This window comes from Leptonychotes weddellii, chromosome 14 (assembly GCF_054177405.1).
Source record: "Leptonychotes weddellii isolate Sample4059 chromosome 14, ASM5417740v2, whole genome shotgun sequence".
Classification (NCBI taxonomy): Eukaryota; Metazoa; Chordata; class Mammalia; order Carnivora; family Phocidae; genus Leptonychotes; species Leptonychotes weddellii.
Window position 1 is genome coordinate 34,297,728 of NC_138382.1, and position 25,479 is coordinate 34,323,206.

A 25,479-nucleotide genomic window follows, 5' to 3' on the forward strand; every position below is an offset into this window, starting at 1 on the left:
GGGCCCAATGACTAAAATGCTGGTCTCTTTTTCCTTCCCGTTTGCAAATAAGCCTTGGGATCACCGTCCTAACTAGATTTACAGTTAAGTCAAAACACTGCACTCAGGCACACACCCAAGAACAAGCAACACTTTGGGACAGGAAGCACTGTGCATTTCATAATGTTACACTTTATGTACCACTTCGCTTCCATCCACTCCCCCGGTCCCTTTTTAAGCAAATAGGCTTTATACTGGAAAGTGTTATTCACCCATTTAGAAGGCCACCATAACATTTGGGCACTTGAGGCGCAAAAGTAGTAGCATATAGGGGAGACACTTAAAAATAAGAGCCAGTTGTCCAGGACTCATGGCCATTTCTCTGATAAATCTCAGGCGAACACATTCATGTTTCCGAGCAAGGGAAATTCTACCTTGAGAATCTCATTGCTTCTGGACTGTTCTAACTGGCTATTCACATTAGCCCAGTTTGTGGCAAGTAACAAACATTTGTTCTAAGCCTGGTTCATTTGCTGATGTGACCTGCTGACAGCTATGTAATTCACTCACTAGGGCTATTTGACCTTTTAGTTGACATTAAGTTAAACAGACTAAACATTGATTCTGTACAAGATGAGTTCTAATATCTCAACCAAGAGAGTAACTTTTTAAATATCACTGAAATAAAAATGTGTTATTTTCATAAAACTAGGTGTAATTCAGTCTATCACAATCCAAAGCCAGTGTTTCCCTAATCTTTTGTTGGGATACTAAAAAATATTTTTTCCACCCTTTTTGACTCGAATCATTTGGTAGTGGGCCAACAGCGCAACACAGAGAATGCTAAGAGGACCAAAAGGTTTGCAAACAAACTTTCATTATTCTAGTTCAATTTTTCACAAACATACTGTACATAGTCTTATATGGTATAAAACAAAGGAAAACATCTGTCTATTCAATTTAACACAACACCAAAATAAAGCAATTAAGACTTTGGGGAATTCAAAGGTACAAGAAAACAAAAATGGTTATTACTAATTCCTCAGCTTTTTACCGTAAACATTTGTCATTTAACATAGTGTTTGATATGGTTTCTTTTGTACTGCGAATACTTTTGGTCTTTCCTCACTGGCGAACAAATGAATTAAACGAGCCCCATAGCATCCTCTGAAGGAGATGAAAAGATGAAGCTTCTAGACAAGTCTAGCTTATCTTTAAGAATCTATTGTTTCTGAAATTTTTACAAATAAAAATACTGAATCCTCAACTAATGATGCTTATTTTTGGAAACAATAAATACTGTGAGGTACAATAAATCCTACAGGAATAATAACAACAACAGAAACATATTAACAGTTTCCTTTGGCAAATTTAACGGAAGTGAATGCTGATGTGAACATAGAAAAAATAATTACAAAACATATGAAAAATGGAAACAACATGCAAAGTTCAAACAAAGGGGGTATTTCTAACTTTGAGACCGATGAGAGAAATGTTTGAGGCCATTAAATGCAGAAAAGAAATACATTCTCTTTAAATTATTGTGTACTGTTAGACAAAATATTCCTTGTTTATCTGTCTTTCCCCCCCTCCACTAAAAAAAAAAAAAAAGAAAAAACAGACAACAAAACACAGTCTGCAATGCACGTCCTAATGGTTTTGGCTGCAGACTGAACTTGAGTAAATATCATCATTTAGTCAGTATGTTGTGGTAGCTGAGGGCTGCCCATGTGGTTAACCAGCTCAGGCAACATGTGTAAACATCGGAAACAAAACAAAACAAAAACAAAAAAGGTTTGGAGAATCGTCTCCCCCTCGTTCTCACTCTCAATTGCTTGGTTTCAGGCTTGCTTTCATTTCTCTCTGACAAATCATGTGGGGAAACACAAAACACTCAACAGTGAGAGATCCTATTTTAAACCCCCCTTCGTCTGGCTTTTCAGAAAGGAGTGTTGCTCAATTCAAGTTCAGCACATGTTTTCAAAGCTTCCAAGTACTGCCGCTGTGAAATGTCTTTTGATTTTGTCTATCAAACAGGCCTGAATCATAGGACTACTGCAGAACTTGCAACAAATTAGACAGCCATACAACAGACCAACCCAGTGCAGACTTCTTTCTTTTTAAAGGAGAAGGGTTAGGTCCTTGGAAATGAGTGTTCAACACTTTTACATATTCAGCTTTGTTCCACAGTCAGTAATTTGGGCTTTTGTATCCTGAAATATTATCCTGCCTCTGAAGAGTAAATGCCTTGGCTGTTTCACACCACATAATTGTGTTTTCCTTTTATGTAACTTAACATATAAGCAAAGAAGGATGCAATGTTGATTCTAATAACATTCGGCACTTGAAAGAATCACCAAGTGTTCTTTTTTTAAAGCGGTTTTCTGGTGGCCGACAAATTGGCCTGTGGTTATGTTGAGTGACTAATTGTATTTTCTTTTCGGGAAACTTGTGCAAAGTTGGCAGTTTTGTGTTAACACTAATACTTTTGTTTGGCATTTTTGCCCTATACTGACCAGACCATTTTTATACAAGTGAATTTTTTTAAAAAGACACTTACTTGAAGTATGGCAATAGTTTAAGGATAAAAAAGAAGCATGGATATTACACATCCCCTTGTAGTGTATGAAAAAAAGTGCATGACTGGATTTATGTACTAGTACAGGACATTTTAAAAAATCCGATCTGTGCTGTAAAGCATGCCAGCACCTCTTTATCACTATATCTAGCAGGTAGTAAAAACAAGACCATGTTTTTTTTTTAAAAAAAAATGTGCATTAATGCTAACATAAATGAATAGAGCTAGCCAGCAAACTATTTTTCTCCTGCATATCTAACAGCTGGATGTAACTGTAAAAATTAAACAAAAGAGTTAAACACCATCAATACAATTGCTTTACATCATTGGCCTCTCAAGGCTAAATATTTACAGGTGAATCTGCCATGCTTTAATTGAAGATTCTCTCAAAACCTTAAAGTTCACAAAAGACAACTATAAGAAGTTCCTTTTTTGTTTCTTTTTTTTTTTCCCTTTATTTTTTTTTGCAGGCAACAGTCATGGATACAACAAATTGTCCCTCTGGAGAGGACCAAGAATTCTTATTCTTTCAGAATTTGGGCTAGTTGCACACTTTATGTGTGTATGTGTGTGTGTATGTGTGTTTTAAGGGTACTTTGTTTTCACCCCCAAATTAAAGATCCCACCCCTTTCCCAAAACTATAAAGGAAAAAGAAAACAATTTTCAAAAGCACCTAGTGTTTATCTTTTTATATCTAAAAAGATGTGTGTGTGTGTGTGTGTATGTAGACACAGAGGCGTACATGTGTACACACACACACACACACACACACGCCAAGTACACAAGCACACACTGACTATGGCAGTTCAAATACGTAGGCCATCTGGTGAGAGCTGGCATTTGTAATGTCCGTTCTGAGACTAATCGACGGAAGTGAAGGGAATGTTTTTGTGGAGATTAGGGTTCTGACTGTGCCGGTTTCGGCTTCGCACAGAGGAAAACATCATATTGCAACCAGGGACTTTGCACTTGTGCATTTCTCGCAAATGCACAGTTTTGTAGTGCACTCTCAGGGTCCCCTTGTTGCTGTACATTTTGTGACAAATGTTGCACATGATCCCACCATTGCTCCCGGACAAGCTGTTGAACATCAGAGATCCTGGAACTTCGGCCCCTAGACTGCCAGGGAGGGCAGGGGCCTCGGCCTTGTGTGCCGACTCCCCACTGTCACTCGCCCCGTCAATGTCGTCGAGAAGAATGCCCTCGTCGCTGCCTGCGTCGGATTCTCGGGAGGAATGGATGCTGCTGCTGGACTGGAGACTGGAGGTGGTGCTCAGGTCAAGGACCATGTAGTCCTCCGCCATGCCTCTCCCGTACCCATTCAGGTGGGAGTCTTCAGTCCCTGCGGGAGAGGAGGCGTCTTCCCTGACATCAAGCCCCAACGGGTGCTGGGCACCATAGATCTTCATCAAAAATTCATCCCGGAGGTCCTTGCTAAGGGAGGGCTGCGCTGAGTCCAGGCCCATGTCATCGAGTTCTTTGGTCAACAGTTTGCGATGCAGGTTTATGTTGGCACTGTGTCTAGGAAAACAAGAGGGAAGGGGGGGGAGAGGTGTACAGGGAGTGGGGAGGGGTGAGAAAAAGGAGAACATTTTAAAATTGATTCAGCTTCCACCAGGCATTAAATAAGCACATTCATTGCTAATTGCACCATTATAAAAGCAAACATTGCCCTACATCCTCAGGATTTGGGAATAAGTGGTGGTGGGGAGTGCAAATAAGGGGAGCTTTTCATTAACATAATTTTTATAAGAGTAAAATTCTTCAATGGTAGAATGAATGCAAACCCATGCACCTTTTTCTCAATGATATTGTTAGCTCTACTAGGTAGCAGCATCAGCTGCACAGAATCTCACAGCAGAGATGTCAGAATATATATTAAACAGGATAAAAGAATGGAAACTTGCTGCTTGTCTAAACTGAATAATTTGAATTTACACCTAAAAAAAAAAAGCCCTTTTTTTGCCTACAGCACTTCATTTAGAGGTATAAAAAAGATCAATTTTTAAAAAAGTAAATGGTTTAGATAATTTCAGTTTAACTTTAAAACATAATGACATCTTCTCCATTGCCTTTCTATACTTCATGTTCTAGGAAGGAAAAAATTTAGTTTTATAGATTAGCAATTTGAAATAGGGTTACAGACTGTATCATAAATCCCTTTCCTCAGAATAATTTGGGATCTCAACTAATCTACTAGTAAACTACGCGTCATTTTCAGAAGCTGCTGCATTTTAGAGTTGAAAATGCTTTCATCGAGTAATTCGACTTTTAAAATTTAATCCTTTAAAACAAAGCCTGAAAAATAGAAATTGTTTTTTAAAATAAAACCCACCCACCCTTTAAAAAAATCACGCTAAACAACAGAAAAAACCCAAAAGGGACAAAAAAGAAAACACACAATAAATACCCCCCAAATCAAGCACAATATATGGTCCCCCTTTTTTAACAACTGGAATCTGTACTTCTTAGACAAGCAAAACTTTTAGTGAGGGCTTTGCTTGTGTTTTAAAAAAAAAAAAAAAAAAGATAGGATTTGTCCCACAGCATCCATACGGATGTCATGATTTACAAAGCCTAATATGTTATTATCTATCTGAAAACATTGCCTTTGTATTTACATCCCCCATTTATTTTTAAAGTGCCCTTGGGCATATACCTCTCTCCACCTGCAAAGGCTCACATGTTTGACAAGTACCTAAATTGAAGGCTACCCTTCCAAAAAATAAACCAATAAATAAATACACAGATACATAAGAGCTTCTCGATAATGGCAGAAGCTCTACATCTTGAAAAAGTAATTGTGATAATAGAAATAACCTAGAATGGCCAGTATAACATTCAACAGACCTCCTGATTATAATTAAAACGTATGGAAGACCAAAATGAGTCACTCCATTTGGTGACAAGCGTGGCTAATTTCTTAGAGATGGTTGAGAGGTATGTGCCTCAGAGACAAGAAAGGTAGGAAAGACTTCTCCACCTTTCCACACAAGACAATATATAGCACTCCGGGTGTTAAGGGGCAGAGGGGAGCAGCCCTCTCCACACTGCACTTAGGAAGGCTGAGCTTACCTTGTGATAATAAGATCAGCTTTCTAATCTTTTGCTAAATCGATCACAAAAGAAAGCAAGAATGAGAGAGAGAGAGAAAGAGAGAGAAAGAGAGAGAGAGAGAAAACAAATTCACATTCTAGACATCTGGTTTAAAAAAAACTTAAACAATAAAATAGGGATTTAAAATGTTCTGATCACAAAATCATTTTCTGTCATAAGAGATCACCTCATATGCTGTCTTGATGATTTTCAGATCAGCTGTATAATCCAAAAATCATAAATCGAATTAAGATAAACCAAATTCACAGCATCATTGTTTCCATAAATGAGTTCTACACAGATGCATGCAGGGTGCGAGTATGTGAGTGATAAACAGAAGGTGCCCCCAGAGTCCCTGCCCTGACACTGTTGCTCCCTGTTTCCTTGGTGTCAGATGGCAGATGACTCCAAGTGCAGGTTGCAAAGCAGAGTGCAGGCAACGCCTACTGAGCGGTCTCTACCCGGACATGCGGGCATGACGCCCCCAGAGTTATTAGAAGAACGTGGAAACAGAGTTACACTGCGTACTCTTACTCTATTGATTAAACGATCTGCCAACCGTAAGTAGCCCACGAAATCCTACCCATCTGTTTATTATTTCTAACACCCTCCCCACTTTCTTAATTTCACAAGCACACATTTTGTGATGACTGTAATCTAGAACTCTGTTGCTCCTCACACATCTGCAGTTACCACTTCCTAGATTCACTGCTGAGAAAATAGCAGACACATAGCAGTCACATCAAGACACATTGAATAAAGAAGAATAAATTAACATTGACAAAAGGACACACTGATCACCCAGATGGACACTTCTTTCCTGAGATGACTTGTGAAATTACACATCTCTACTGATATGTTACCAGGAAGAGATGTTTCTCTTCATTTCTCACTTACAGCAATAGAAATCTGTAATCTAATTAGATGATGTACCAGCCCTCAATATCTGTCAACCAAACGATGTGCAGAAATGTGTAGACCAGCTCTGGCACTCTGTTCAACAGTGTCCCTTTTCCGCTGTCAGCAGTACTGTTGGCCTCTGCTAATATAATTACATTGACTTTTATTCAATTAAGTGCCATCCCTTGCTTAAAAAAAAAAGGTTATTTTATCAATTGATTCAGGTGTAATGCAATAATAAAGATGAACTCAGGGCAGTGCATTAGCTCTGCTGTTCATAACTTCAGTACAAGGGTTCATTCATGGTAGTCGATTTCCATTATGCAACCACAGTTCAAGAGAATTGATTCTTTTATGTTCATTTCTTAATCTATTTCATTTTTGTTTAATAATCTTCCTAAATACCATATGCAAAACACGTGAAGTGGGGATGGGAAAGTCTGCCCGTTTACCCTCATGGTAGCGGGCTTGGGAGATTTTCTAACACTCACACAGTAATGTTGGGGTGGTAAGAGGAAAAGCGAGAGCAGGAGAGAAAGAAGAAAGACAGATTTCTTTGGAGAGTACTGATCCTGCTCCTCAAGAGGTTAGGTTCAGCCTCTACAGAGCAGACAGAAGGCAGCATTTGATCTTAACAAAGACCTATTGTTGGACTCTGGAATCAGTCGATCCAAACCATTAATTGTCATAAAACCCTGTCCTCATGAGGAGATACAAAGACCTAGCGTTAATAGCGATTTATAAGTTTATTTGGATCAGCAAAATTAAAGAGGTAAAAAGAGAAGGAAGATGGAAGAGACACAGAAAGAACTCATGCCTACTGACCATCAGATGAAGAGAAGAGGACCCTAAAATGGGAGGAAGGCCAGAGAGTGTTGGAAATATGAGAAAGACCCCTAGCAGAGGAAGCAGTGTGCAGATATATGTAGTAAGTGGAAGGAGGAATCTATGAAGGAACCCAATTCTGAGTTCTTCAGAGACAGAGATGGTTTTTCTAGAAATGGACTTACTATATTTATCTCCAGAAGAGAGAGAGAGAGATAATCATTAGCAAAAATCTAGATTATATTCAAACTTATTATATAATACAAGATCATAAACAGTACGAAGGCTCTTTCTGCTTGCTTTGATTAGGTAGGAAATACCGATATGCATTTCCTCTCATGGAAAATTTCTCTCATGGAAAAAAAAAAAAATGACTGGGATGGAGAGAGAAGATGAGTTCCTAGGCAGAAAGGGTAAGGATCTGGTCTTAATAGGGATCTGGTGTTAATGAGTACAGACAGTACTACTCACTAAGAGAGGAGTCCAAAATGTAGCCCCCAGATGGTCACTTTCAAGAACACAAACTAAATCTCATTCAACCTCCAGTCTCCTGCAGTAAAGTAGAATACGTTGCACATAGGAAATACTTGAAAGTACATTTACTTGCCTTCAATCAATAATATGCATGAGAAGCTTTTCCCAAAATACACTGTAGAAGAGAAAACAATGATCCCAAGACTGGAAGCATGTAACAGAATACTTAAGAAAAGGCAGTGGTAGGGGCGCCTGAGTGGCTCAGTTGGTTAAGCGACTGCCTTCGGCTCAGGTCATGATCCTGGAGTCCCTGGATCGAGTCCCGCATCGGGCTCCCTGCTTGGCAGGGAGTCTGCTTCTCCCTCTGACCCTCCCCGCTCTTGTGCTCTCTCTCTTTCATTCTCTCTCTCAAATAAATAAATAAAATCTTAAAAAAAAAAAAAGAAAAGACAGTGGTAATAGAGCAAAGGGTAATTCTGACTCTATTAATACCCCAATGTGGTACACAGAAATGCTATATAAATCAAGGCATGACACAGTCCTATAACTTGGGCTTGCTTGGAATTACAACTGCTTCCTCTGAATCTCTGTACTCTTTCCTACTCCCTCCACACTGTGAGTTTACAAAATGCCTTTTGAAAACTAAGATTATCCTTAAGAGCAAAAAGTAATGAAGCCTTGGGTAGGGGAGGTCATAAAAACAAACTTAACACTGAAATGCTGAGTGGAAGTACTCTAACTGGCCTGAAGTGGACCACTGCTCTTTTTGTTCCTTTAATAAAAATTTTACTTATGTCAATTATATCTCAATTAAAAAAAAGAAAAAAAACCTTACTGCAACCACAGAAGACACCAAATTCATCAAACACAGTTAAGTAAATGCATAAATACAAGCGAGAGAAAGTAAGAGAAAAAGTAAGTCTTGCTGGGCATTTCTCTTCTCATGTTTCTCTTGTTCTAATGCCCAGTTCAACTTAATATAATGTTTGAGGTTTTAACTTTGACTTTGATATATAGGGAAGGAACTTTTTTTTTATTTTAAAGAAAAAGTTTCATGTCCAAATTAGAAAATCAGAATGTAGTAGTCAAAACTGAATAGTGAATCAGACCATAGGTTACATGAGAAGTTCAATATCTAAATCTTAATTCTTTCTAAGTTTTGAACCATTCTAAACTTAGTGAAACAAAATACTTGATAAATATTATAATATCTCAGGCAAAACAGAATTGAGGCTCCATATTGGATTAATTTTTATCTTTCTTTTCTTGCTTATCTCTGCCATTCAACACACACACACACACCCTCAAATTACACTGTCCAGAATGATCAGTGATGTATACATAACAGATACCATATATATGGTGTGTGTGTGTATATATATATATTTATATAGGTATGCATATATGAAGATAGAGAAATAAATTTATAGTCACTCTAGAAAAACCTAGATGCCAGATTTGAGTGTACTGTGGGATACTGAATCAGCAACACTCCTGAACAGAAATGTACATCATCTATCCAAATCCACAGAACTGAAAATTGAAACCTCTGCCCCTCATTAATTCTCTTCTTATCTGGATTGCTCTGACATTATCTGTTGTATTTAACTCCTCAAAATTTTTGTATTAATGGTAGGAGGCTTACAGCTCTGCAAGTTAAATGACATTTTTGATAGTACACGTTTCTGTAAAACTAGCATTTGTTCTATAGGCTATTACTTAAAAACACTCTCCAGAAGAGCTGAAAACCATCTCTAGCTCTCTCTCACACACACAAAAACTGAAAGTACAATTTTAGTGAATGCTCAAAAAAAAAAAAAAAAAAAAACGGAAAGAGGTACATATGAAATGCAAGAAATAAAAGCTAAGCAAATTCTTGCAAATTAAAACTATGAAATTCAGTCACTTCAATCTCTTTCAATATAAAACAAATCATCCATACTGGTCACGCAGACAGTTCCCTCTACATTCAAATTATTCACTTGAAGATAAGCTCCCACCAAACTCTTCAGGGGTTTAGCTAATTTACTGCAGAGATACGGCACGTCTGTTGTAATAACAGGTAGGATGTATTGGGGTCGACCATTTATCAGAATTAGACTTCTTTTCTCAATTCACAGTGAATTATGCTGCCTACATGACTCCCCTCTCTCAGAGCCTACCATCCCCTCATGGCCCTTAATGTGGCAGGCAAACAAAACTGACAGTCTCATCTTGTCAACAAGGGGCGATTCTCCTGAGAAGCCATTTAACTTTGCCAAGGATGCAATGTATTAATGTGCATGTCCCAGCAATGTTAATCATCTTCAAGCTTCCGACCTAACTTTGACGTGAACGAAATCACCAAATTTGTTTACTAAATGAATCGTAATATGCTAATAAGAAAGCATGACATATATGGAAAAGCCAAACAGATGGTTTGTTTACTCCACTTTGCAACTTTATAAATGTTGTAACTCTGAAGATGTTAGCGAGAATTATTGGTTTGTTGGCAGAGGCAAATGTGTCTTTCGCATACTAAATCTGGCGCTACAGTTAGAAAACAATTTGTCATCGCTGTGGAATGCATAAAAAATGTTAATGTAGTAATGGCATTTGGGAAGGCAGATTGGTAGATGGAAAATGCGTATGCCGGATGCTCACGTTAAGTGTGGGATTGATATCCAACAGCCCTGCTCCCTAACCATTTTACTTTTGAGTTGCATCTGACACATCAAGGCTTCTCCAGGGTGCTGATTGAATTCAGTAGGTACCTGTTGCTTTGTAACCTGAGAGGAGTGCTACGCCGTGAAGAGGGTTATGTTTTCACAGCATTTGGAGATTTTCTCAATCAGGCCGCTCATCTGGTGCTCAGTTTACTACTATTGGTGGGTAAGAAAAAGGCCATAAACACTGGCATCTTTTAAGGAATGAAACGAATCTGAGCTCTAATTTTGAGTTTTAAATATATATATTTTTACCCTGGATGAACTAACCCTCAAATCTTCCAACCCTTGTGTTACGGTCTGACTTTAATAAAGAGCTTAGAAGACCTATGTCTAAAATAATAGGAATGCATTTTTTTCTCGAAAAATTTCTGCCGTTTAAAAATAAGCATTGTTGGGGCGCCTGGGTGGCTCAGATGGTTAAGCGTCTGCCTTCGGCTCAGGTCATGATCCCAGGGTCCTGGGATCGAGTCCCACATTGGGCTCCTGACTCAGCGGGGAGTCTGCTTCTTCCTCTCCCTCTGCCTCTCCCACTGCTCATGCTCTCTCTCTCTCTCTGTATCTCTGTGTCTCAAATGAATAAATAAAATCTTTGAAAAATAAAAAAATAAAAAAAATAAAAAATAAGCATTGTTTTTTAATATGTACAGCGTGAAACCTCTATTTCTTTCTGAGATCATTTTCAAAGGAAATACTTTCTAAGACTAAATATTCAAAATGTTTTATATCATTAACATGGTTAATTTAAGATCTTTTAAAAAGATAAGATTAGGAATGTCTGAGTTCCCCAAGGGAAGGGACAGAATTTTGTAGACCATCAGTATTGTGATTTAGCTATGGCCTTATCTGGAATTCTATATTAAAAATGAAACTACTTAAGATACATGAACAAAAAGAATGTACAAAATCTAATTTATGTTTTTGGTTAAATGATGTCAAACATACCCAAGAAAACTTCAGTTAACTCACCAGCAATGTATCTATGCTACTAAACATCTCAATTTTTAGAAACACTCTATTTTTGTGAAATAATTTTTACTTTTTATTCACATGAGCATAGGGAAAGCAGAATTTTATATTAAAAAGGTAGTGATTTCTCTCAATATTATGAACCATTCCCCCCCCAACTTCTTAGTCCTACATATCGAGACTACCACTAATCTCGTGGGAAAGGAGAGAACAAAGTGATCTAAAGAAACCACGGAGTTCATCTTGCTGCCCAAGGATCACTTTGGAGCAAGAAACATTAGCGGCTATCCCAGCCTGGCGCTTATATCTCATTTGAAACATCTCCTCATTCCTGACCAACAAAGAAAATTTCAATAAAGTACTTTTACTGGTTTAACAACAGTGAGCTCCTGGGATTGTCAAAGTGCTAAGCCTTTTCCAAGGAGAGAAAAAATCAGCAGCTCAAATATAATTAACCTTCTATTCTCAATGCAAACTGCCACACACAGGAGCTCTGCAGTCTATTAGCAAAGTTATAATGGCCAACAGGCAGAAGCAAAATTGGTCAAAAAGTTGGCTGCTGCTGTCATATTTTTGGAATTATGATTAATGGCACTAATAATGTGGATGATTACTGATATGTGTATCTCCAGCAGTTTATCATATTGCTCTGGCTGCCTACGTCCACAATAAACAGGATGCTATCATTTACCTCTTTATTGAAGGCAATCCTTCTCTTGAAGGAGCATATTCTAATTACTTCGTAATGTTTTATGTCTTAAACATTTTACAGCTCTGGACCTTGCCAACTGCTTCATGTCTACCATTGATTAATTACTGAATGTTTAATCAAAATTTAGAATCTAATGTAGTCATTTATGAGCACACTGCAGTGCCAAAGTAGTTAGGCTTTGCTCCCAAGTTTGGAGAGTGTTGGGTTCAAAATCAAATCCCAGCTATGTATGAGGATCCAAGAATTTCACCTTGGGTGCTCTGAGGTTGCCAATTCTATCTCTGCTGATGAATGGAAGGTAATCTAACTACAGGGTAAACAGCATCTTTACCTACCCTCTCCCTACCGATTTTCCTATCCTCTTTCCCCAATTCCCTAATCAACAGAGCAGTGCCATTGGCTGCTTCTGAGAACAAGGAGGTCCTCGTGAACACCCGTCACGAGAACATAGATTTGAAGTGGTTAAACAAGTGAAAAATAATCTGCTGGGACAAATACATGAGTTTTTTTTTTTTAATGTGGGTTTTTTATGGTACTGTCATACAACCATTCACCGTTGAAGTTAAGTGTTTTTTTAATACCATTACTGAACTGCTGAAATGGATGCTAATACAGCTTGGAGTGCTAATGTCAAGTCCTGGTAATAAAAAAGACAGACTGCTGAATGAAATGATTTCAAGTAAAAAATAGAACAAAAGTGCTCTCTCTCTTGCTCTCCACTTTTATTGAATTGGGACTGACTGAGTCAATTGCTTCAGAAGTCTGTAAAACACAATTACTAGTGAGCGAACTGACCCACCAGTGCCCCCTCAGTGACAGAGGGGCTAAAAAGGCAGCAGAGCCAGAGCGGCCCCCCTCAGCTGGCCGTCAGACCGAAGAGGTTTCCTTCTGAACGTCTGTTGTGCTCATTGTCCAAATCTGTCTCCTTTTACTTACAAAATCTGGTTATTTCCCACCAATGTGGTAAAGTAACTTCATACGTTACTTTCCAAGATGAAGATGTCTGTTCTGGCAATGAAGGATGATCTGTCTTTTGATATTCTTATTTATGTGGATGTTTGTGTATAAACACACATATACATTATGTGGATGCATTTAGATCAGGACGTTAGCATATTTTTTGAATAGCTGGTAATAATTCAGATTGATACATGCTCTAGCGAAACTGAAGCATCACTTATATACGTTCAGCTAGAAACACTTGGCTTTTTTTTTTTCCCAAGGTAAAGTCAAAATAATTAGAGCAAGCAAGAAAAAGAATTGAACTAGAAGTGGGTAACATTTTTCCCCCTAGTTAATAAAAGAAGTAATAAACTCCATAAAGTACTAGAGTTAAGATCACTAACACTTCAGGCATAACAGCTTTTTACCAGGAATTTACAACCCCTGTTTTAATTCAAGCAGCTTGCACTGGGACATAAAATCTAGGTATTTTTTAAAAGTGTAGTTTTATGTTAAGTAACTGAAGAAAAACTGTCCTTTCCTACAAAGTATTCTTTGCTCTTGTTTCACAGCCTGCTTCTTTCTCACACATGCGTGCACACACACACACACACACACCTTGGCACTCAAGAATCGAAGTTACTAAATACACACACACACACCTTGGCACTCAAGAATCGAAGTTACTAAATCCCTTTTTTCTGACATTATAATTTTTTGGCAAGTGTAAACTTTCATATTCTGCCACATTCATTTATTTGAAGCTTGTGGGAGTCTTAAAGCAAAAACATTAAATTACTTCTGAGGCTTTAAAAAAAAAGAAAAAGAAATGCTTTCTAGCCCGACCTTCACTAAGAAATTTCAACAGAAACAGGAAAGTCTCCCTTCCTCTTAGCACAACAAATGATCACTCACAGCGAGAGAGAGCTGGTAAGAAGCCTTTCACCTAAGAGAGAACCACTCTCGACAGTACTGATATAATCGACTGCTAATGTATGTGTGCAGTCTTACAACCCACTTTCAGTGCGAATGGCCTACATTTTTTAAAAAGAAAAGATTATCTACAGAAACAAGTATCTCGAATATTTATGTAGAAGAATAGTTATGACTGATAAAGTCTACCAAGGTGTCAGGTAGATGGTGGCAGACCCCAGAGAGGTGGAAATCAGGAAGATGACCCCTTCAAAATGTTGCCCTCGTGAAAAATACTGCCTGTGCACTCAGTATGTGCATTCTGTTCGAAGTGCAATTTTTGCCTGAATTTTCAAGATCATGCTGGCAAGAGTAATAGCCTGTTCCTTTCAAGGGAAGGTAAGAATAAGGAGTGTGTAGGAAGCATGTTTGTGCAATCGAAGTTTTGTATCAATAAGAGATGTAATGTAACTCTCATCAATAGAAATGTGTAAGCATCTCTTTGTCATTCATCCACCATTAAGCTGTGTTGTCTATTTGGTACTCAGTCTGGAAGACGGTGGAAGTGACTGGTGTAGTTCTTGGAGTGGAGGAGTGAAAGGTCAGCAGAGGCTTAAATGAGCTTGTCTTACATCCAGCTGGGCCAGCAGGAGATCATTAGGAAGATCCGAGGCTCACTTTAGGCTTGTCAGAGTCTCTCCCCATGATACAAGGAGACCGTTTTGCTCATTGCTCTTCTCCCAGTATATAAAAAGAACCCCAGAGACAGGAATGACACCGAAGTTTATCTTGCTACCAAAGTTTCGCTTGAGGAGGACACAACTAGCAATTACTCAGAAGGGGGATTTATTTTGTTTGTTTGCCTTTGATGGAAAGTAATGGAGATAAGTACAAAAGACTTACTGATCTGCTGGCTTCTACTGTGAAAACAGATAGAGTAAAGGAGGGAAAGTCTCTTCCTTAACATTTGTCAGAGGACCTGCACAACTTCACTTTATAAAAGATTTTTGGAAAAGGAGAGTTTCAGTTTGATTGGCAAACATATAGGAAATGAAATGCCTTAAAAGGTTCTCTTCTTATACTTGAAGAGAATTAACACACTGTATTTGACGGCTAATTCTACGAAGGCAAATATACTAATAGTATTTCGAACTGGTGCTAAGAGGCTCATTTCTTGAAGGTAGTGAAATCATGTGCATTTATTGAAAATCTCTCTTTAGAAAAGTTCTAAGTTTCCAAACATAGAGAACGATGGAAAAAATGGATGTTGCCACTGAGCAGATGATAACAGGAGGTAGGTAGCATGTTTTTGCATCTTCACCTCTGTTGTTAATGTATGCAGTGGCTCATCAGAGGTAGCTCATGTTAATTTATTCCTGCATACCTGTACAGGGCTGGAAGCCAGGTAATCAGATAGGCAAAAACTACACATCTCTGCTTTTTTAGCTGCAGCTACCCAGAGGCCTATATAGGAACAAATTTAGTTCTGGAGACATCAGCAGGTTTTAATAAACCAAATACAGATGTCTTCTTCCATACAAATCAAGAAGTTTACATGTTTAAATCTGGACTGATTTAACTAGCAATCAAAGAGAAGGTTCACACTTGGCACCAATGGTTGCCTCATATTTATTTATAAATCACCCTAAACAAATATTATTTTGTTTTTAAATGTATTCATGGGGCTGAATCATCTTTCCTACACCCTGAAGATTAAACATACATGCTTACCTTTCTAATAAAATTTAAGACAAACTTTGGCAATCAGCGGCCACTATTCTCAGAAGGGAGGAACAAAGATGGTAAAGATCGTGTTAGATGTAAAACAAAGGGATACATAGTTCTTTCTATGCAGATCACCTTGTTTCTGTGTGCAAAGTCTTCATTTTAATTGAGGGAGTTTTAAAATTGCAAATCACTAAAAGATATAGATTTTAAGGTATTAGCAAATGATAAGAAATTCTAGGGAAGAGGACCGGAGGGCATTTATTTGTTGTTGTTGTTAATAAAAACCAAATGTAACTTATAAATGAATGGGCTTCCCTTATACACAGGTGATCCACGGCCACTCAGGCCAGGGATCAAAATTCAAGACACATGATGAGAAATGACCTAAGGTAAACTAGGCCCAGCTAATTCTATGACATGTCTCCAAGAAAAGTCCCTTTATGAAGACCAGGTTCTAAGCCAGTTATAATTTCTTTTTTCCTGGGAGTTTTTCATGTGCATACTTCAAAACGGAGGGTCAGCTTCCTGATCCTTGAAAGAACAGTATCTTAGTAGCAGAAAAGTCAAGGGATAAACAAGAAGGAAGGAAGGGTGTTTAGGGGAGTGTCAGGTCTAACACTATACCACATTATCAGTTTATACTTAAACACTTTAGTAATCACCTTATCATGCCATAGTTCTTCCCAGATAAAATAATTTACATTTCACTTCTATAACTCAGAATAAAAATTATTCCAACAGCCACCTAGTGACTGGATGAATTGATCTTTGTGCATACCGTTCTCTGTCATTAGTGTGGAATGGTCCTCTTTGCTTTTGAATTTATTATACTCACACTCAGTCACAACTGTATAAAAAAAGGACACCTTCGACACTGTGCTTAGAATCTTTAGCCCTAACAAACCATGCACGTACCCCCCACCACCACTTCTTCCTTCATATGACTTTAGACAAAGAACATTCCTGCTTTTCAAAAAGGCTTCAACTTCATCTTCTAAAATCTAGAAAGACCATAAGCAAAGACCTGGAAATCTTTAACTGCCAAATATAAAACACAGCATTTAACATCTTTCTACTTATATTTTACTAACTAACATGTCTATTTGGAAACCAAAAATGCAATTCCCTCGTGTACGGCCATTTTGGAAAAAGCCCAAGAAGATCTGGGTATCACTCCTGTAAGGTGTTCTAAGACCAAAGTTAAGAAGACTGCTTTTAGGGGCGCCTGGGTGGCTCAGTCGTTAAGCGTCTGCCTTCGGCTCAGGTCATGATCCCAGGGTCCTGGGATCGAGCCCCGCATCGGGCTCCCTGCTCAGCGCGAAGCCTGCTTCTCCGTCTCCCACTCCCCCTGTTTGTGTTCCCTCTCACTGTCTCTCTCTCTCTGTCAAATAAATAAATAAAATCTTAAAAAAAAAAAAAAAAGAAGACTGCTTTTATAAACAGAAGAAGAGGGTTGTTCTGTTAGTTTTATCACTACACATCCTGTAGCCTTGCACACTTCAGCCCCCACTCAAAATCCCCTCTAATGCTTTATTTGCACAAGGAAGACATTGTGGAGTCAAGGATGGATGAATCAAGACTCTGGGGAAAGGAAAGAAATAGGCCTGAGGACAGCAGGATTAAAGGCAAAGAAAGGTTTCTGTTTGGGAAGGTCTGTTGGCTCAGAGAAAGGTAAGAAAATTTGTCTTGGCTTCCTTGTGAATTGAAGAAGGAAAAAGCAGGGACCCCAAATTCCTGGGGTTCTCGTGAATAATACATCAAAAGCGAAGAGAAAAGGGGAAGGTAAGTCTAAGCGGTAGATCAGAGATGTGGTCCAAGAGGCTCTGTGACACAGGAGATTAAGTGACAAGTCACCATTAGTGGAAGAAGTGATGAGAACTGGCCGAGATGGGTGTATGGTTATGTTTGAGTTCACTCTGCGGAGATGCAGGAAGAGGTAGGGACCCCAGGGGCATCACTGTTTCTGGTTACGTGGTGGTAGCTATGCTTGCAACATGTTAATTCGAGCCCTAGACTCAACAAGGATGAACACTTTTTTTAAGGAAAAAAATGTCAAAATTAAAGTATCATAGTTTTTGAGAAGTTTTTAACTTGGCATCAAAAAATGTGAGTATTCTTGAAAAGCAAAACCTCAAGTGAGAATCAAAAAACTTTCTTTGCACGGTATTTTTTTTTTTTTCAATTTGCTTTTCTTCATTTACCATGTGTTACACAACTCCAGAATTATAAAGATTAACTGTGATGTGAGATTTCACCCAGATGAAACCTATCACCTGTCTTCTGAGGTTTGCCGTCTTCTGTGTGACTGAACGCACATGGGAGAATATCTGTACTCTGCTTCCCCAGAATATTCCAGTTAGCCTAGACACTTCTAAATTTCCGTATGGCTAGTCATCCGCCAAGCTCCTAATCCTTAGAATAAAAATGGAGATTGAAATATTCTCCTGTTATTAATAAATGTTTTTCCTTAGACAAACCACCCTTTCAACAGCACCTCCTTATGCATTAGGACATAAAAATACAACTGCTTGTGTTTTCTAGTGGTTTGACATAAATGAAAGCACCACGCTTCGGGCGTTGTAGTCTTTTGGATCCAGAGCCATTTACGCCAGTGTAATGACTTGCAGTATTTTCAGCAAACCAACTAAAACTGTGATAGGAATTCATGCAAATAAGCTTAAATTTTGGCTTCTCTTCAAACACTCCATTTCCATAAATATTTTATGCAGGTTTTCATGAGTCTTTTATTTTTGTTAAAAAAAGTCCAATGCATTAACCTCATTATCACAAGTGCACTATTTCAAATATAAAAGAATGAGTATTACTCACAAACTTGGGGGTGGGAAGTTGTGTATAGTATTATATTTTATTATTCAAATTGTAGCTATCTTATCTGCTGTATTCTGGTACTGTCAATGATAACTCAGAACTGAAAAAGACTTTGTGATTGTAAACGATTTTTACAGAACAAGGTAAATGGGCGTGGGGGAGAGGGGTGCAGAAGGGGAAATCTTAAAGAATATCGATTTCTCTCCAAAGCATGTTTTGAGTTGTATAAAGAGAGCCACTTATTTTTCTCAGAATTTTGCTTTTAATGGATTGGGCCCCTTGCATTTCAGTACTATGGAAAGTATTCCTTTAACTTTTATTTTTAAAAAGATTTATCTTTTAAATATGAAGACAAAACTGAGTATTATAGAAGCAGGTCACTACTTTTGAGTGGTACTTTTGCTTCATGTTGCTTTGTCAAAGAATTCTACCCAATTGATTAAGTGTGAGAATTTGGGGGATGCCTACTTGGAAACTTCCTAGTTAATTATGTTTCTTCTACTATATTGATTTTTACCACGTAATGAAATTCTGTCTAAAGATATTTTTAAAAGACAGAGTAAAACCAAAAAGCCACATCGGACATGAGAGGAAGAATTAACTGGTGTGTGCCTCTGGGCTGGGCTGGTGTATTATGTAAATGATCTGCTTGCAAGCTTATCTCCGTTAAGTGTGGGATGACTGTGTTACCCACCACCGACCACCTTGACACATTCCATTTATATTACATTTTCTTTAGGATTGAAAAAGAACATTGGAGGTTTAAGACCAGCTGCTTCTGTTTAAACCCAACTGTTGCAGAGCTGTAGCCACATAGCTAAGGTCTGATGTCATCTCAAGGCTGGACATGTATATCCTAACTGATCCTAAAAGTATATGCATGCCTCCCCTTCTGTGCATAATTCCCACAACAGACTGTATTTTAGAGATATGCTCAAAGACACTGTAAAGTTAAAATAAAGAAACCCATACCCCCATACCATTTCCCCACATTAAATAATTACTTTGGTCCCCTTTTCTTCTGATATTTTCATGACTCTTAAAAGAATTCAAGGACACACTAAATACTCATGTAAGAATGATAACATTTCTGGTTATACCTACGGAGATGCAGGCTGTCTCGATGTCCTGGACCTATGGTTCTTTCCATCCGTAAATTTCTGTTTCTATATTGGATAAATATGTGTGTATGAAGATAATATATTGATTTAATTAAAAAGCCACAAGGCAAAGCAGAAATATATATAACAGAAGCTGCGGCTTCTAAGTGAAGCTTCATGAGGAAGCAGGGAACTGTGTACATAGTTAACTTATTCACACCTAGATGCATGGGAAAACATACAGACACACATACACAGAGCACAGAGAAAAATGGCGTGCATTACTGGGTAAGATGGCATATGATTCTGCATGCTTAATCATAACAAGCACCAACCACAACAATCCTTCATGAGCATGGCAGCTTGGTTATCTCATGGTTACTGTGGACAATCTTTACAGTGCATCAAAAACATCTAAGTTGGATTTTTTTTTAATGCTAAGTCCAACATGACTGGCACCCTCCACCCCCAGCAGGAGCAGCCAATGGAGATTTACTGACCTGTCTCTGCTTCGGCGAGAGGGGAAGGCAGCGTTGCAGCCAGCCACCGTGCACACATGCATCTCTTTTAAGTGAACATTCCTGTAGTGGAGCTTCACACTGTAGGAGCTTTTGAAACTCTTCTTGCACACGTAACAGATTTTGGGGTCTGGGCTAGAACACAGGTCGCCTTCTGGGGAGAACTTTTGAGGGCTGCCATAATTCAGAGACGATGTAAAACTTTCATGCAGGGCTGCCATGCTGGCCCCCCCACCGTTGTACAGTCCATACTGGCTCATGTAAAACATGTCGTATGTGGGATCTGTGAATTCTTCCTTCACCTTGATGACATCCTGGTGAGAGGACTCACTGTGGTTCTCATCAGGCCTCTCACTGCTCATCAGGACTTTTCCGCTCACTTCACTGTGAATGTGCTCATCCCCTTCCATAGACTCCTCACCTAGTTTGGGCTCGGAAGACTCGGACTCATTCTCATAGTCCCGCTCAGGTTCTTGGTCCTCGGAAGTCATGCTGTCAGCCCTTCTTATTTCGGTCCTTGAAATGCACCGGGTCCTGCTATGTTTAGAAAAGTCCTTCACAGACATGCCTGGACTCATCTCCTCTTGGGAGTGGCAATGATTGTCATGGCTCACGTCGTTGACCACAGCTGCACCATCGTTGGGGTCGTCGTCTTCATCATCGAACTCATCAGCGGTATCAATGATCTCCTTCTCAATCTTCACAGGCATGCTGGACTTCCTGGGCTTCTTCTTGGGTGCCAGGTCGGCACTGGGCTCATGAGTGGCCATCATCACTACTGGTGCTGTGGGCTCAGAGGGTGGTGGGGGGCGCTGCTCTATGGTACCACTGGCTGGAATGATGGGACTGGTCGGGAGGGAGGTTGGAGGACTCACCATTTCCCCCGGAGTGAGTAAACTTCTATAAAATGGAGGAACTGGCTGTACAGTCTTCAGCCCAGAAAACACCAGCTGGCCAGGCAGAGGATTCTGTAAGACGGGGTCTAGTGGGGGAGTGGTAAAACCCATGGGGGGCCGGCCAGGGCTTGTGAGTGTGAGATTTGATTTTGTACTTGCTATGACAGGGGTGGCAGCTCCTGATGTGGCCCGAATTAAATCTTTGTCTCGGTTATTTCGTAGCATGGGCATGTGAAGGCGAGGATTAGGGTTTGCGCTGTGGCGATTCCGGCTTCGGAGGGAGCTAAAGACCATGTTGCAACCTTCGATGGTGCATCGGTGTTTGATCTTCAGGTGAACAGCATTATAATGAATTTTGAGAGTACCTTTGTCATAGAATGTCTTCCCACATGCGTTACAGAACACTCTTCCTTTCCTGGAGGCTGACCCCATCCTTCTCATCCGGTGAATCCGAAATGAGCTTTTTGGGTGTTCAGTTTTGGTCAGATCACTGACTGGGGCAGAATTCTGAATGGGGGATACGCAGGCTGGCTCGGTTTTGGGCTCCACGTTAGTAATGCTGGTCAGGGCATTTCTGTTGGGTGTCTGGTCGTTCTTGTAAGGTGTGGGAGATACTTCAGATTCACTGCTCTCATTGTATTCGTTCTGGGTTGAAAGGCTTGGTTCCCGCAGCCTCAGTCCCGGTTGCTCTAACAGTAACCCATTTGGAGGCAATCCTAGCAGTGGGGCCGAGACTGGGTTTATGTACTGGAATGGAAGCAGAAATGCAAGGCTGTTGGGGATGTTTTCAAAGTGATGAATGCTGGAAGGGTTGCTGTTCTCTAGATGAGCAAGAAGGCTGGGACTCCGGGTGCGATTATTGCTCTCAATGAAAGTCCTTATGTCTGAGTCTGTCTTTGAAGATGGTACAGCTACGGCCTGCCCTTCTTTCTCCTGAATTGCCATCAGCTCCACAATGGACTTGGTTTCTCCAAACCGCAGAAACTGCTGAAGGGTGATGATTTCCTCTTCTCGAGACATGATGGCCCAGCGGTCCAGTACCTTGCCGGCAGCATCCTAGAGGCCACATCAAAGAAACAACAAACATAAACACAAAAACTTATTGACTGTGCAAAATTATTCAATGCAACTGAAGGTGCTCTGCCTGCTCATGAAACCACTGAGAGCTACTGCAGAAAACACGCAAGCACCATTCCTAAAAGTCAACCCACAAAGCAAACTTTTCTGCCATGCAATTGCAGTAATTAGAGTCACAGTTAGAGAAACAGATTTTAGTTTAACGTCAAAGCAAACAAAATGTAGACCACTGGGGCTCTGTGATCTAACATGCCTTCACTACTGCTATTTTAACAATGGTCTATACAGAATGCAACTATTGAGCACATATTAGTATAAGACGTGAACTCTTGCTGTGCAACCCAGTAAAAATGCAAAAAATGGTACCTGAATCCGTATTAAATAGTGACACCATAGGAAGGGATTAAGTACGTTTTGTGCAATTTATCTCTTCGACACAAGCAGACACGATACTGGCTTCAATTCCTTTAAATAGGAGCTATTATACAACTTTCTGAATCAAAATGATGAAGAAAGGAGCTTTGCTGTCTGTGCCATTACTAAACTGTATTCTTCTCTCTTTATCGCCTGTATTTTAGTGTCATTTACTGACAGACAATCTCATAAGGTAGAGTTAAGGAAAAACAGTGATTGTACTTTTCCTGAAAATTGACTGTAATCCTAGGATTCAAAGTTTGAGTTAGACTTTAAGTATTTGACTTTTTATGATCTTGTTATAAGTGACAGTTATAGATATTTAGAAAGTAAACATGTGATGGATTTAGCTAGAATAAATGTGTAAAAATGTTGTCTCTTAACATCCTCCTCCGATAGCAAAGGGAGTCCACAGAGAATACACATCAGTAATCACCAGACTATGTGTTGTTAAATATACATTAAAAAGCATTTCACACTTTCATTTTTGCTAGTAACTATGAGATTTGCCTGGAGGTAGGACTTAAAAATCCTGCACTGTAATGTCAGGCAATCCATTTCAGCATGAGCTGAGAGAAATGTATTCAAATGCTTAAATAATGACTCCATCATTTTCTAGAGCACAGCTTCTTCCTAACCAGGATGGGAACTTTTGCAACCTCTGTGAATAATACTTGCCCCAACCTGCCTATCAATTTAAGAAAGCATAAAATCTTCTTAAAAAAAACAAAATTAGACTTATTCATTACAAAGAGAAAAACCATAATGTTACAACAGAGAAACCTAGCAGACACCACCTTAACCAAGTAACCAAAGTCAACATCACCAGTGTTAAGCATCATCATGTATCTCCTGATATATACTGAGAAAGGCACGTCATCCTTTTCTTGCCAAAGTATGTATAACCGCAATCTAAATCATGAGAAAACATTAGATAAACCAAAACTGAAGGACATTCTACAAAACAGTGGCTAGTACTCTTCAAAGTGTAAACGTCAGTAAAGATTTTTAAAAAAGGACCAGAGAATGGTTACAGATTGGAGGGGACCAAGAAAATAGGACAAATAAATGTAATGTGAGATTCTAGAGATACCAGACCAGAAAAAGACCCTTTAATGGGAAAACTGGCAAAATTTGAATAAAGTCTCTAGAATAGTGAATAGTATGGTACCGACCTTAATTTCTTAGTTTCATCAACTGTGCTGTGTTTACATAGAATGTGTCATTAGGGGAAGTAGGATAAAGGGAACTATACTATTTCTGCAATGGAAAATTCTGTCTCATAGACTTTTCTATTCAGCTTTGTGATATCAAATTCTCTCTGGACCACAACTGTATGGTCTGAACCAAGACAACTAGTTTGATTGTAAGGAGATACTTATCATTTATTTAAATTACTTTAATTTAATTTAAATTATTTAAATTACTTTACAAAAAAGAAGCTCTAATAGTTATGTGCCATTCCTGGTAAGACTCACTCATTCTATCATTTTACGTAAAGTATACGTGTGGTATGTGCATGTGGGTGTCCATTCCTACAAAAATTTTCCCTCTTTCATCTTGTAGATAACATGAGCCTTCAGATCAAATATCCTCATGCAGCTATCTGCTCAGAATACTTATATAAATATATGTATATATGGTGACTCTGGGTGATGCTGGAATACTGCAACAGCCAGTTTTTAAAAAGTATCACTCAATCGGTCTCCCTTACATGCTTTTTCTGGAATAGGCAAAGCAAGGGGGAGTGTTGGGTGTTGTAGGTAAATAGAGAAATAAATTGTGATTTTGTATAGATTATCTCATTTGAACCCCATAATAGCTTCCAGAGCTCAGCAAACGTGTAACAGATGAGGGGCCAAGGGTGAAGGAAAGGGGGATGGCTGGTTGAGGTTGCCAAGATGCTAACTTGGGGTCTCGGACTCGAATCCAGAAATTCTGACTCTAAGTTCATGGGGTATAATGACTGTTGTCCATAATGTCTTTTCCCAGGTGGGCACACTGAGTCTGTGACAATAAGGAATAGGACTTCTGCACAGGGCTGGTCTCTGGAGCGCTGTAATGTCCTCCTCTACACCATTTTTCTTTTACCATCAAATCCATTCTCTTAATTGTACTTCTATGGAAGCTTTTACTGTGGATCGTTTCTCAGGCTGCAATGCGACCTGAGCAGCACGCAGTCATTCCTTCCCAGGTAGCCGGCACCTAAGTCCGCATGTCGATAATGTACTTACACAGCGGTGGCCTCTGGTATTAAAACAACCCTTAGAAACCATAGCAACTGATCAAACCCACCTGAGGCATCTCCTTTCCATCACCCTCCTATCTTGTCTCCCCCAGCAGAACACAGCAGTCCCATATGGTTTCTCTTTTCTCCTGGCCCGCCACAATGCCTGCCGCTCTTTCTAAAACCACTGCCTTTCAGACCTCTTTTAGTCCTGAGTAGCTGTCTCCGCTAAAATGGAACTGTTAGGTTAAACCACTTACTTCTGGTGGAAGAGGTCCAGGTAAGCAAGATTTAGAACTTTGCTGGTAGCCTGAATCATAAAAGAGAAGCTCCATTTATAGTGGTAAATGGAAACGGCGATTTACAGTTACATAGAAGACAACATCACATCTTTGCAAACAAATGTGCTTGGGAACAGGACAAACACCCACATTACCCACTCAAACTGGGCATCCAGGCAATATGAAGTGTCACAGAAGTTCTTTCCAAAGAAGCCACCTTTCATGTTTGATCAAGGGTATCTACTATCATCATGCTCATAAAGAGAGCAACTGCAGAAAGAAACAAGTTGACTTTCTTATATAACATCATGGGTCT

The 25,479-nt window shown here is 39.2% G+C and overlaps 1 protein-coding gene across 12 annotated transcripts in view; it reads right to left on the reverse strand.

Moving 5' to 3' along the window:
• Positions 1 to 839: 839 nt before the first annotated feature.
• The window catches only part of BNC2 (basonuclin zinc finger protein 2), a 420,003-nt gene continuing 395,363 nt past the window's right edge, over positions 840 to 25,479 (reverse strand). For 11 of the 12 annotated variants that reach the window (XM_081804108.1, XM_081804117.1, XM_081804113.1 and 8 more), the window contains 3 exons: positions 20,251 to 22,220; positions 19,751 to 19,816; positions 840 to 4,079 (listed from right to left, as the gene is read on the reverse strand). In XM_081804108.1, coding sequence (XP_081660234.1) covers positions 3,419 to 4,079; positions 19,751 to 19,816; positions 20,251 to 22,220 — 2,697 coding nt within the window. In that variant the 3' untranslated portion in view covers positions 840 to 3,418. The remainder of the gene's footprint in view (positions 4,080 to 19,750; positions 19,817 to 20,250; positions 22,221 to 25,479) is intronic. The other variant, XM_081804107.1, reaches the window with a different exon arrangement.